This window comes from Strongyloides ratti, assembly GCF_001040885.1.
Source record: "Strongyloides ratti genome assembly S_ratti_ED321, chromosome : 2".
In the NCBI taxonomy this organism is placed as follows: Eukaryota; Metazoa; Nematoda; class Chromadorea; order Rhabditida; family Strongyloididae; genus Strongyloides; species Strongyloides ratti.
In genome coordinates this window covers 6,750,906-6,765,002 of record NC_037308.1, presented here as the reverse complement: position 1 = coordinate 6,765,002, position 14,097 = coordinate 6,750,906, and the positions used below count along the sequence as shown (strand labels likewise).

General features: G+C 20.9%; 6 protein-coding genes across 6 annotated transcripts; 2 read left to right on the top strand and 4 right to left on the bottom strand.

Annotated features, from left to right (window-relative positions):
• Positions 1-110: 110 nt before the first annotated feature.
• Positions 111-824, top strand: SRAE_2000213900 (ShKT domain-containing protein; the record flags this gene model as incomplete). Its single annotated transcript, XM_024653175.1, has 1 exon — positions 111-824. The coding sequence occupies one exon, from the start codon at positions 111-113 to the stop codon at positions 822-824; it is 714 nt and encodes a 237-aa protein (XP_024506677.1).
• Positions 825-2,101: 1,277 nt separating this feature from the next.
• Positions 2,102-3,295, bottom strand: SRAE_2000213800 (ShKT domain-containing protein; the record flags this gene model as incomplete). The annotated part of the gene is made up of 2 exons (XM_024653173.1): positions 2,102-2,654; positions 2,700-3,295. The coding sequence occupies 2 exons, from the start codon at positions 3,293-3,295 to the stop codon at positions 2,102-2,104; spliced, it is 1,149 nt and encodes a 382-aa protein (XP_024506676.1).
• A 1,815-nt stretch (positions 3,296-5,110) lies between these two features.
• SRAE_2000213750 (Hypothetical protein) lies at positions 5,111-5,467 on the top strand (the record flags this gene model as incomplete). Its single annotated transcript, XM_024653172.1, has 1 exon — positions 5,111-5,467. One exon carries the CDS (start codon positions 5,111-5,113, stop codon positions 5,465-5,467), a length of 357 nt encoding a protein of 118 aa, XP_024506675.1.
• Positions 5,468-5,485: 18 nt separating this feature from the next.
• Positions 5,486-5,874, bottom strand: SRAE_2000213700 (Hypothetical protein; the record flags this gene model as incomplete). Its single annotated transcript, XM_024653171.1, has 3 exons — positions 5,486-5,628; positions 5,668-5,797; positions 5,860-5,874. 3 exons carry the CDS (start codon positions 5,872-5,874, stop codon positions 5,486-5,488), a joined length of 288 nt encoding a protein of 95 aa, XP_024506674.1.
• Positions 5,875-6,063: 189 nt separating this feature from the next.
• Positions 6,064-7,875, bottom strand: SRAE_2000213600 (Moesin/ezrin/radixin homolog 1; the record flags this gene model as incomplete). The annotated part of the gene is made up of 2 exons (XM_024653170.1): positions 6,064-7,710; positions 7,804-7,875. 2 exons carry the CDS (start codon positions 7,873-7,875, stop codon positions 6,064-6,066), a joined length of 1,719 nt encoding a protein of 572 aa, XP_024506673.1.
• A 2,934-nt stretch (positions 7,876-10,809) lies between these two features.
• On the bottom strand, positions 10,810-12,021 carry SRAE_2000213500 (Cysteine-rich flanking region, C-terminal domain and Leucine-rich repeat, typical subtype-containing protein; the record flags this gene model as incomplete). The annotated part of the gene is made up of 2 exons (XM_024653169.1): positions 10,810-11,109; positions 11,167-12,021. The coding sequence occupies 2 exons, from the start codon at positions 12,019-12,021 to the stop codon at positions 10,810-10,812; spliced, it is 1,155 nt and encodes a 384-aa protein (XP_024506672.1).
• Between the last annotated feature and the right edge of the window lie 2,076 nt (positions 12,022-14,097).

Below are 14,097 nucleotides of genomic sequence, written 5' to 3'. Positions count from 1 at the left end.
GATTATAATAGATTATTTTTGATAACTATAAATACTCAATAAATATAATAAAAATTTCATTTTCTATTGTAGTAATAATGTTATTTATACAAATATTTTCTTTAATATTTATGTCTTATATAATTAAATTTGTTAAAAGTGATGCTAATTGTGATAGACCATTTACTGATCTTGCTTCTGGTAATTGTATAGGTATAGAACTTCAAGATTATGAATTAAATCCTCCTGTTGCTGCAAATTATCTTTCATGTTACTGGAATGGACCATGGTTATGTAGGACTGCTGAAAGAAATAATGATCCTAATAATCCTAATGTTCTTTGTTGTTCTAATAATGTTGATGGTGATGAAGCTTTAAGTGAAGTAACATATTTATATCATCGTTATACACAAAATTTAGCCTTTACAACAACAATAACCCCATGTTATGATGTAAATAAAAATTGTGATACTATAGGCTATTTATGTCGTGAACCAACACAATTTGGATATATGTTTAGTAGATGTAAAATGACATGTGGATTTTGTGGTGATGCTACAGCACCACCACTTTGCCGTGACAAACCAACTGTTAGTTGTAAACGCCAAGCCATCTATTGTAATGATCCATTATATAAAGATTTTTTAACACAATCATGTCCAAGAACATGTTCACGTTGTGGTCCATCATATACATGGAAAAATGTTACAACAGAAACTCCTAATATCTCTCCAAGTCCTCATCTTTGTATTGATGTTAGAACAAATTGCCCAAAATTACGAGCCAGTTGTTCAAATATACATGTTGCCAGTTCATGTCCTAAAACTTGTGGAACATGCAATTAAATATATAATTATTTATTATTTTTAAAAAATATTATTTATTTTTATTGTAAAATAATTTTTTAAAATTTAGATAATAATTAAAAATTTAGAAGATAACTTTTAGATTATTAGATTATATTTATTTGTATATTAATTTATAAAAAAATTATACTAGTATATATTTATTTTATTTTTTTATTAATTTAATGGCATTCTTTGTTAGGTCATATTATAATAATTTATTTATTTTTTTAAATAATAAAAATTTATTCTTAATTTTCTTCTTAACAAAAATTCTATTTAATGAATATTAATAGTAGCAATCATTTTTTTAAAATTCTTTACTTAAATTATTTTAATAACAGCCATTTTTTTTTAATTGTTAAATATTATAAAATGTTACAATAACTATTACCAGTATCCGGTTAAGATGAAAGTGTCAACTATATTTAATCAACTTTTACAACAATTAACAGAAGTAATGTTATTAAGTTTACTTTTTCACAATTACATTCTTTTACTAAAAATTACAATATAAAAATGTACACTGGTCAAGTAACTAAATCTAAAGATAAGAATGATTAGACAAACTTATTAAACTCGAGTAATCTTTGTATATTGTCATGTAATTCTCAGAATATATAAATTAGTTAAATATTTTACATAAGTTGATATTACTTTATATTTAATAGTTTTACAATAAGCTTATAAGATAAAGAACTTTAAAATTTTTAAGATAAAAAGGATTATAAATTTGAAAAGTGGATGATTGATAGATTATTAATTATAATAATAATATTAATTATTTATTTTAACTTATACATTTTTATTTAATAATTCAATAATAAAAAACTATTTGTAAAAGATATATATATTTAAAAATTGAAAAATAAATAATCATTGTAAAATAATTATTTAAAGTTTTTTTAAACATTGAAATTATTATTGAATTGGTTTTAATGTACAATACTTTTATATTTATTTTACTTTAATCCTTGAATTATTTATTTTTATTATAAAAAAATATCATAATTATTGAGTTTTATATTTTATAAATAAAATAAAAAAAACTATACAAAATTTTCATGAATTATAAAATATATTGTTGTTGTTCTTTAGTTTTCAACAAAAAAAAAGTATATAAAATAAAATTAAGAATGCAATAAAAATAAGTTAAAAAATTTGAATTTAAAAGTTTTTTATTAATTAAATTAAAAATTAATAAAATATATATGTTTTTATTTATAATATGAATAAGTTAAAATATATAATATTTAATGATTGTTGTTATGATAAAATTACTTATTTAATTTATGTTTTACATTACCATGATTTCTATTAATTGCTATTTTTAATAAATTTTTATTATAATAATTTTTATAATATTCATCACTTGGGTTTGGTTGATAAGAATGTGATAAATGTGTCTGTTGAACTTTAACAATAACTGGTTGTAAAACAGTTATTGGTTTTTCTTCTTCAACATCAACTCTATCATCATCACAAAAATTACAAGTTAATGAGCATTGTTGAACTAACCAAGAATGATGTGAAGGTTCATTACATAAACTTTTTAAACTACTACAATCTCTTCGTTCATCTTTACATATAGTTATAAATGTTTGAGAATTAGGAAGAATAATTGGTGAACTTTTAGGTTTCACAGGGGGTGCTATAGTTTTTGGTTCAATACTTTCACAATATCCACAAGAAGCCATACATTCTTCTTTCATTGTTTCAACAAATGATGGAATATTACAAAGATGAGTTCTACTTTGACAGGTTGCTGTTGTATCTAAACATGGTGCAGTAGTATCATATGTAACTTTTTTAGCACAAAATCCACATGTTCTATAAAACAATAAAAATTATTATATAAATTTATAATAAACATACTTTGGACATTCATATAACATTATTGGTAAATATTCATCAACTTCACAATAATCCATATAATATTTACAATTTGTTTTAAGATCAACACATGCAGTTGTTCTTGTACATAATCCACATGTATATGGACAATATCTTTGATAATAATCTGAAAGTGCCACTCCAACACATTTATCTTTTGAATTATAACAATCACTATGAGCATTAACACATAAATTCATTGTTATACTATCATCTCCTGGATCAGCACCAACAACAGGAAGATTTTGTTGTAAAAATGTATTAAAATCTGTATAACAACATGCACAGACATGTATTGGAGCATCAGTACCATCTATCAATACTAAAACATCTTGTTGTGCATTTCCACCAGCAATAGGGCATCTATTAAAAAATCCATTATTTGGATTAGCATTACAGGCATATGTTGGTGGATTTCCGGGAACTCTTGTAGCTGGCCAAATATTTGATCCAGTTCCAGCAAGAAAATTTGTTGCAGTTGGACATCTTAAAATGTACCCTTGATAATTTATAGTATTTTGTCCATAACTAATTTTTATATATAATATAATAAATATATAAGTTAAGTAGTTAAACATATTTTAAAATTAAAGATATGAATTTACAATAAATGATTTGTTTAAATTTTATTTTATTCTTATATATTATATAATTAACAAGAGTGCCTTGTTATAAAATTAATATTTTTTTTATTAATTATCGTGTAGTTATAAGTATAATTATAAGAGTTAAAAAGCAACATTTCAAAACAGGACACAATAAATTTGATAAGAGCAATTAGTTATCTTAAATTATCTTTTGAATATATAAAATATTTATATTATTTTAAACTACTACTTTTATTATTATATAAATTTACCGTAATGTAATAATTTATTTTAGTATATGATTAAATATGTTATTAAAATAAAACTTTAAAGTTGATATAAAAATTATTTATTGTATTTGAATTATAATATTTATATAAATATAGTTTTTAAATATGTATTGAGTCAATGTTAATAATGTGATCAAATATATATGTATATAATTATTATTTAAGAAAATAATACTGTAAAAAAATTTTTTTAATGTAAAGTATAAATTTTATATTAAGAATTACAAATATAATTAAATATTTCAAAAAGCTGATTCAATAAATATAAATAATGATAATAATAACAAATTAATATTTACTTTTTTATTCAACTAAATTTATATTTATCATAACAAAAAAAACCCAATAATATAACAAAATAGATAAGGAAAATTTTGACAACAAAAAAAAACATAATTTGTTTTATAAAATGTAATAAAATTTGTATCAATGTATAAAAAAAAAACATTTTGTTTTATTTTTACAATTTTAATTGAATTTCTATCAATTATGCATTAATTAAAACCATGAAAAATAAAAATAGCTTATTTATTATTTTATGTTATCAAAGTATATTTTTTTTATTTATACTATTTTGTTTCTTTCATCTTTTTTTCTTTATTTTTTATACATTTCTGGATAAAGACATAAATTTAACAGATATATAAGAGAAAAAAAATTAAAAACAACTGAATTGTATTGACAAATGATAATTAAAAGAATCCATATTTTTATCAATAAGAAAAATCCAAACATAATTTCTTAATTTTTTATTTTGATAATAAAACAAAATGATAAGTAAAAAAAGTTATAATGATATAAAGATGATACAAAATTAAATTTAATATTTAACATAAAATAATTTCCATTGAATTACTAGTTAATATTATGTTTCAAAAATCAAATTTTTGTAAATCAAGAATAAAAAGTTGATTTTAAGTTCTTGATAGTATGATTATATATATTTTGCTATATAGAATTATAAGATTTTTTTATAATCTTATATTTAAAAAAGTTTTAAAAAACAATAGGAACTTAGTGATATTATCAATATAATGTATTATAATTTTATGTTATAAAAATATGTTTGTTATTTATAAAATTTAATCTCTTTTTTTAATAAAAATATTCTTCCTAAAATGTTATCTTTATCATGGTGTAATGCTTTAATAAAAATGGCAAAAAGAAATTTTTTTTTTGTCTGTGTGTTAATTTATTTATGAGTATACATCACATAGTTATATCATAAAAATACTAAACTATATTTAATATTTATAAGAAAATAATTTTTACATCGGAATATTCCAATTACATCTCAAAATAATAAAAATGCTTATTTTGAAAAATTAATTTTATTTAATAATTACAATTATATAAATTAAAAAGTAATGTTTCAAAATATAATTTGATAAGAGAATTTATTATCATAAATCACATTTCATTTATTAGATAAATTAAGAAAATTATCATTATTATTTTTATACTTATAAATAAATATTTATTATAAAATTAATATATTTCTTTTTTTTTATCTAAAATGGTTAGTATTAACTTTGGAGATAATTATCATCACCAAAAACGTAAATATACTTTTAAATCAGAGGATGAGAAAAATGCTGATCCAGATTATAGGAAAAAAAGAGATCGTAATAATATTTTATCTTGGAAAGCTAAACAAAAAAAAGCAATATTAATACAAAATTTATTAAATGAAAATAAAATAAATAAGGAAAAATTAGAGATTTATAAAAGAGAAAATATGATACTATGGAAAAAATTTGAAAATCTTTTTAATAAATTAATAATTGAAAAAAAAAATTTAGATATATCAAATAATTATATTAAAATATTAGAAAAAAAATTGGATCAATTTAATAATTATTTTAATAATTAAAAACTTTTATATTTATTATTAAATTTTTAAATATAATACATCTGGATGAAGTAAACTTTGTATCATTTTTTCTTGTTTTAATATTTGGTTTTCTAATAAAGTCATCCTTCTTTCTAATTCTTCATTTTTAGCTTTTTCTTCTGCTACTTTATATTGATAAACTATAAAAGAATACTAATATGACATATTTTCAAACTTACTGCGTACTATTGAATTTAACTTTTCTATTTCCATATGAAGATGATTAAACATGATAAAATTTTGTTCTTGAATAAATTTTATTTGAGATTCTTCATGTTGCCTCCATAACTCATCCCTCTCAGCTCTTTCCTGTTTTCATTTTTTTTTATTTTTTAAAATATAAAAATAATTTAAAACTTACTAAAACTTACTTGTAGCGCATCCATAGATATTCGAAGATGAATGAATACTTTCAACAAAACAACGCATATAAGTTTTAGTTGCTATAGATAATATTATATATATATACTATTATATATGAAAATTGAGAATGAAGAAACAAGATGCAGAGAATATATATAAAATAAGTATAAATTTATTGTGCAGAGAAATTAAATAAAAATGTATAAAAATGGTTACATATTTTCATATTGGTCAATTCTTCTTTTTGTATTTCCTCCACGAATTTGTCTTAATGTTTTATATTTGTCTCTTCCTGCTCGTCTATTTTCCTGATGAAGCAAGTCAAAATCTGTCATATGCCCTTTATCCTTAAGTGGATCTAACTCTTCTGTTAACATAGCTAATTTTTCTTTAATTGAAACATGAGCCTCACGATCTAACTCATTATGAACAGCAGACATATTAACACCTTCATCAACAATTAATTCCATATGAGCATCAGAAGATTCTTCATCAATTTCTCTAATAAAATGTTGTGAATTTGTTGTTGGTGTTTTTATGGCATCGAGATCTGTCTGTAAGCGATTTGCCTCAGATGTTTTTGCCTCTACTATTTGTCTCATTTCCATAACTTGTGTCTCACGTAAATGAATTTCACGAATAAGCATATTTTTTTCTTCTTCAGTCATTTGTTTTTGAGATAACAATTTTTCATTTAACTCCTCCATTTCTCTTTCTTTTCCTTCAAGTAATGCCTTAGCTTTATTTAATTCATCATATTGCACCTCCAATTGTCTATATTTTTCATGCATTATATTCAATTCTTCTTTTGTTCTATTTACAACTTCAACCATTCGTCTTATCTCTTCCTCTGCTTCACGTTGTTTTTGTTCAGCACGTTCTCTAGCATCAACCTCTTTAGACAACCTTTCAAGTTCAAGCATTCTTAATTTTTTCTCTTCAGCAGCTTGACTTCTCATTTGTTGAATTTCAATTGTATCAGGTTTTCTTCTTCTCATATAAAGTTCATGATTTCCCATACATAAAGCTAAGATTCTTTTATTAATACGAAGGCGAGGAGCGTAAAATATAAAATCTGTTGCTTTCTTATCAATAGGTTTAATAACAAATTTTTTGTCATTAAATGATATGTTTCTTATCTCAGACCATGGAAAACCAACACGTGGAGATAACTTATCAGATTTATCATAAATATTTAAACCAAGAGCATCAACACCAAGATATAATTCTGTTCCTTTTTTATTTTTTATCTCAAAAAAGTTAACACCATACATTTCAAGATCTTGAGCAAGTTTTAAGTATTCCATCATTGCTGTTTCTTTACTCATTCCACGATGATCAGCCCACCATACCATTATACGTTTTTCCCAATCTTCAGCATTAAGTTTAAATTGACCAAGAACACGTTGTGGTAATAACCTATCATTAGAAAGAAAACCTGATGTATGATAACTACTATCATAATCACCATATTTTGCTTGCATTGCATATGAAGCAAGAAGTACAGATGACTCCGGAGAACAATAAATATCATCACTCAAGATTGAATCTTTAACTTGAAGATAAAAAAGTCTAATAGTTATATCTTGAATTAACTCTTCAGATGCATCTTCTGGAAAGAATTTTGCCCTAAATTTAAAATTTAGTGGTTGTTCCTTTCCAATATCTTGAGATGTAACTTTTTTATTTAATTTTAACCATGTTGGAAAACCTTTGTTATCAATATATTGTAAACCAAAGTACCATACTTCACGAAGGCCAATTGTTTTAACAACTTGATCAAACAATTGTTTTCCAGTAATTGATGTTTGAATGGCAAATTCAAGCTCTGCATCCATTGTCGTGACACGTACATTTATCTAAAAATATATAAAATATACAATAACTAATTACTTAAGAAAAACTTTTATTAGTTGTTAATAACAAAAAAAAATTAAATATTTTTATCTTACATATCCTCTCCCCAAAGTTTTAGAGTAATCATGATAAATATTGTTAGTAGAAATAGCTTCAGTTGGAGGCATTGTATGAGAAATAAAAGTTTATACTTCTCACTTTGAATATATATATTTTATATTAACATGAAAACTTACACATTTTTTCGACATGATCAAAGGAATAATTGATTATTGTATATTTTGTATAGATTGATAAATACAGATAATTCTATATAAAGAGTAACACACGATAAGTATTTAATTTTGAAGGTCTAAAAAGGAATAACGCGATTATTAAAAGTTAAGGAGATTATAATATATATATATATTATACAGAAGGAATATAAAACATCTCTCCACATGGAGTCGCTATGAAAAAAGTTCTGCTAATTACTATTCATATCGACAAAATCGCGGCGAAAATTTTTTAACCACGCCCAACGCCCATTTATTAATGGCACAATTCATTTAATTTAAACAATTAAAAACTACTTTAAAAATTATTAATATAATTTTTTTTATCATTAAATTTTAAGTTATGTTTTATTTTAGAATTATTAAAATAAATTTATTAAAAAATCATTTACACAATACTAAATAAAAAAACATATACATTTTTAAGTACATTCATTTAACTTCTTTTTTATCTAAATTTTATACTACGCAATCTTATACTTAAAAAATTTTACAATAAATAAAAATGAGAAAATATTTAAAGATAAAAAAGAAAAAAAAGTTGTTTTTAATTTTACCTTAAAATTAACAAATTTTATAACAATAATATATTATAAATATATTTTTACTAAGAATAAACTTTTTTTTTAACATACAAAAATATAAAATAAAAACAAAATTATAATTTCTAAAAATTAACATATAATTAAAATTCCAAAATATATACTATTTAGAATAAAAAGTTCAAATAAACTTTAAGATTCATTATAGTTTATTGTTTATATTAAGTATTATGTTAAAATATTTAATAGACAAAATATGAAAGAATTTTGATTAAATATCAATTTAATATTTTTAATTTATGTTATATTTAGTTTTTAATATTTTTAAAAATAATATTTATAGAAAATACTATTAATCTTAAAAATTCTTAATAATACTTCTCAAGTTTTTAATACTTGTAATCACTGTGTACTTCTTTAATATATAAGAAAGGTGAAATACTTGATAAGGAGAAAATTCAAATATTTTTATGTAATAAAAAAAATAAATATTTTGTTATTGTAATGGGAAAAAAAACAATTATATTCAGTGAAAAGATATTACTTTATAAATAATATAAATTATTAACAGGTATATGCTTGATTTAACTTTATATTATTTATGATGTTATATATTAAAAGTCATGTTAATGTTACTATATTATCTATATCATTTTATTACTCAAAAAATTATTCATTCTCTCATTATTTAAAAAAAAAAATTTTTTTTTATATAAAGTTTGATTGGGTATTTGTAATTTTACAATATTTTAAAATTAAAAATCACAATTATGACAAGAGAAAAAAAAAGAATAGAGTAATAATAGAATAAATATAATGTAGTAAGGATAAAAAAAAAGACATTGAATAATTTTTTTTAAAGAATAAAAATATTAAAATTTCTTATAAACTTTTCCATAAATCTTCAAAATATTTACAGAATTTATTAAAAAGTTATCGTTGGGCGTACCTTTTTTTGGGATAGTGATTTGAATAGAATAATACTTTTAGATTTTATCAATGTAACTATTATACATAAATGATGTAACATTTCTTCATGATATTTAATCAAAAGGTTAAAAGATAGTTATATCTTTATATTTCAACAAAAAGAAATGCCTTTGTTTCTAAACTTTTTTTTTTTGGTATTTGTCATAAAGTGTTTATAAAAGTTGCATTAAAATTAATGACTTTGCCTTTATAATTTAATTTTTTTTTTGCCATCAAATAAATTACAAAAAAAAAGAACTGTAGTAAATAAATAATGTAGTGGAGTGATAATTAACAAAAATAAAAAAAGTTTATTACAATAAAATGGTAATTTTAATGTGTAAAATTATTTATTAATTTAGTCATATTTATAAAATTTATTATTATCATTTTGTTTAATTAACAAAAAAAAAATTATCTATTGATCAAAAAACATAATCAAATAATTTCAAAAATCAAATAGAAAAATTAGTCATTTGAATTAATCTTAGATAAAAAAAAATTTTTTTTTACATTGATTTATAGAAATTTTTATTATACTTTTTTATATGATAATAATATGTTTTATATATTAAAAAAGACATATTTTATGTAATAAAAGGAATGTAAGAAATTGTTATTTCTTTATATATAATATATTATAAATTATAATGGAAAAAAAAGGAGAAAGATTCTTGCGATAAAAAAGATGATAAGATTAGATATTAAATATTAAATTATATTGTAGTATATATATATATAGTATAGATCATCAAGATATTAGAAAAAAAAAAGAAAAGTTATTGTGATCGATGAGCAGCAACAAATATAGTACAAGTAACAGTGCTTACAAAATAAGCACCGATACGATCTATTTTAATAATATGCATATATATGTATAAGAGATTTCAATGGTTTGTGAAAAATACAATTCTTTAAGCAAATAGACAAAGGTACACAATAAGATATCGTGTAAATATTACACAAAAATAATTAAATGGATCGATTACAAAATTTATTAGTACATAAAATGCACAGGTATTACCTGTATCTTTCTCTCCATCCTATGAAGGACACTAACAGTACAATGGCATATATATATATATTAAGGACGATGTATTATGTATATATATGTGTATTATTATTATATATATAATATATAAGATGTTGTTGAATTAAAAGAATGAGGTTGTTTAGATTGATGAAATAGTTTTATAAAAATTATGACTCATGTAGATATAACGTTTTTTTTTTTTATCAAACATACATTTTTATAAAATGACTAATAAATAAAATTATAATAGTTTATTATGACATTATAACAAATAATAAAATTTTATAAGAAGACTGGAGCATTGTTAGATCTTGTGAATGGTATAGAATCATCATCACAACCACCTCTATTACCATTTCCTCCACGTAATTTTGTATACCCAATATTAAAGGGAAGTTTTGAACATAAATTTGGTCTATGAGAACGTACTGTAAAATATGCTCCTAAAAATATTGAAGAAAGAAGAAGAAGGATTAGGAATTTAAATATTTTTCCTGATGATACATGTGAACAATCTTGTTTTTGAAGATCAAATATTGACTTTCCAGCAAACTGATTTGGTGAATGACATAATGTCTTACCCTATAATTAATAATAAAAAAAAAAAATCAGTAAAAATATATAATATTTTAAACAAACAGAATCAATAAAATCTTCTGCATATTTTGATGCAAAATTTAATAAATCATTATTTTCACAACTACAAATTAATGGATTTCCAGCAATATCAAGATCATGTAAATTTTCAATATCATTCCACATATGTGATGAAACTATTTCTATTTTATTATTAGTTAAATCTAAAAATTCTAAACCTGGTAGGCAATTTTTACCATTAAAATCAAATGATTTTAGTTTATTATTTTTTAATTCTAATCTAACTAAACCTCTTATTGGGCAGAATGTCTCTGGATGAAGGAATTCAATATCATTATTATTTAATATAACCTTATTTAAATCTGGAAAATCATTTTTTTTAGTTTTAAATAAATCTCTTATTATATCAGCCTTCTCTTTTGATGATAATTTTTTTGAAAATGCATTTGTAAGATCAATCATTCTTAGGTTTTTTTGGTATTCTAATGGTGTATCTCCAACATGAAGTATTTCATTGTTACTTAAATAAAAATATTCAACCTTTGGAAATCCTATTAATGTTTTGTGACCAATTGATGTAATATGATTAGAGGAAATATTGACCCATGTTACTTTAAGGTGGCGTATATTATTTTGATCAAAAAAACTTGTTTCAGATAAATCACCAATATTATTTCCAGTAATCTCCAGTGTATCAAGATTAGGGTAAAGTTTAGGTGAAGCAGCTAAAAACATTGAATGACCTACTTTTTGAGTATTTTTACAAATAAAATGTGTCTGATTACATTGGCATTTAGTGGGACAATTAAAATCAAATTGACTTTTTCTACCCCCACATTTAGAATATTTGATTAATAATATTAATAGAACTATATTAAGAAGATATGCAAAACGCATTGTATATACTAAAAGACACTTATTTATTATATATATTAAGATGTTAGGTGGTAAAAGAAGAAATATTAATCGATTATATACCTTCTAATGTAAATCAAATAACTTTACACTGCAATAAATACGAAATCAACAAATATTGTTTTTACACTCCTTTTATTATAATAATTTTTAAGAAATTTATAAAACAAAAAGTTAAATTAATTAAAAAATTATATATTTATAAACATTTAGTCAATTAGTAATAAAAAAAAAATAAGAATTAACAATCATAAAATATAAAGTAATATTATATATATATACTTTTTCTTACTTATCAATGGCACTTTCTTCTGTTCGCGATAAAAGATTAATTTAAAATAACTATAAATTTATATTTGTTACAAAGAAACTCCATTTCACTTTCAACATATTTCTCTGTCACAGAACTAGAAAATAAATTAACCTCATAAAGTGTAAACCATAAACATGTAAATGTTTCAGTGATAATTTTATTAATTTTCTTTTTTTTTTTAAAAAAAAAGTATACTGGATATTCAATATTTTTCTTGCCATTTAGAATAAAAAAAATTGATTTAAAAAACTTTTTTTTCCAAAAAATTCATGGATTAAATAATTTTTAATTGTATCGTTTCAAATATTTTTAAGTTTTTAGATTGCAATTTATGTTTTACTAATATTTGTTACATTCTGAAACTTTTTTTATATAAATATATTTTGATTAGTAACTCTTTTTTATGATAATCCTTTTATCATATTTAGTAAAAAAAAAAGTAATTCTTTAAGTATACATTTACATACTAAAATATTTTAAAATTTCTTTGAATTTTCCAATGTCTCTCTGAAAAGTTATATTACAATTCAAAGAAAAATGAAATTTTTTGAATCTTTAGTATGATGTCATCAAAACGCTTTTCTAATTTCCTATAAAATCTGCCTGTCATATAGATTTATAATGAAGAAAAATATTAACATTTTCCTGAAGAACTTTATACATTTAAAAATTTTTCTGTCAAAAACAATTTTTTTTTATTAAAATTATTATTAAAAATTCTAATTAAATGTGTTAATTTGATTTTTTAATACAAAACATATTTTCTTTTAAATTGCAAAATTTATTTTATTATTCTTATAGTTAATTTTACACATGTGGTTTTTTTTTTATCAATCATAACATCAGGTTTCAAAGATAAAATGTTTTTTAGAGAATTTAGTAAACCGTTTTTGAATTCTTATCTACAAATTACTGGTTTGAGAATGTTTTTATTTTTGTTTAAAAAAAGTTATTATATAACTTTATTAAATTCTCTATCAATAACTTTTTTTTCAATTATAACTGACATTAAAATTTAAAAGAATGGAAATTGATTTTTATATGACATCTAATTTCTTTATTAAAAACGGAAAAGAAGCTTTTTATTTTTTTTTGCAAATAATTAATTGCTTTGTCTCTTTATTGTATTTTTTTTTAAATTATATACACCCAACTTCATGGAAATTGACATTAATTATAATTTTTTCTTGTACTTAATGTTATGGAAGTTTTAAGAAGTCTATAAATAGAGGGAAAAAAGATATATAATATTAGAAATTTTTTTAATAAAAAAAATGTTTTAAAATTAATGTTAAAATTTTAAACATTTTTAAATCTTTAAAATTTAAATTTGATTAGACGCCTCCAAATCTTGAAAATATTCAAGTTGACTATATGCAAATAAATTAAGTAAATTCCATAACACAATTTTTGCAAATTTATTAAAAATTCAAAGCATCTCTAAATATCAATTAAATTCAATTAAAAATATGACCACCAAAAATATCGTACATAAGTCTTACTTTATCAAGACTTACTGGAATAGTTTCATTGTTATTAAAAGTTTAATTTTAAAGTATATTTTCTCAATATAGAATTAAAAATATTAAAAGTAAAATAAATTTTTACTAGTCTTATTCTCAAAAACAAAATATCTGTTTCTAGCAAAAAGAATTTTATTCTAAAGAACATCATAACTTACACAATTCATCATCACATCATTGCATTTAAAAAATTACTTTATGAAAAAATAATGATCTACTAAA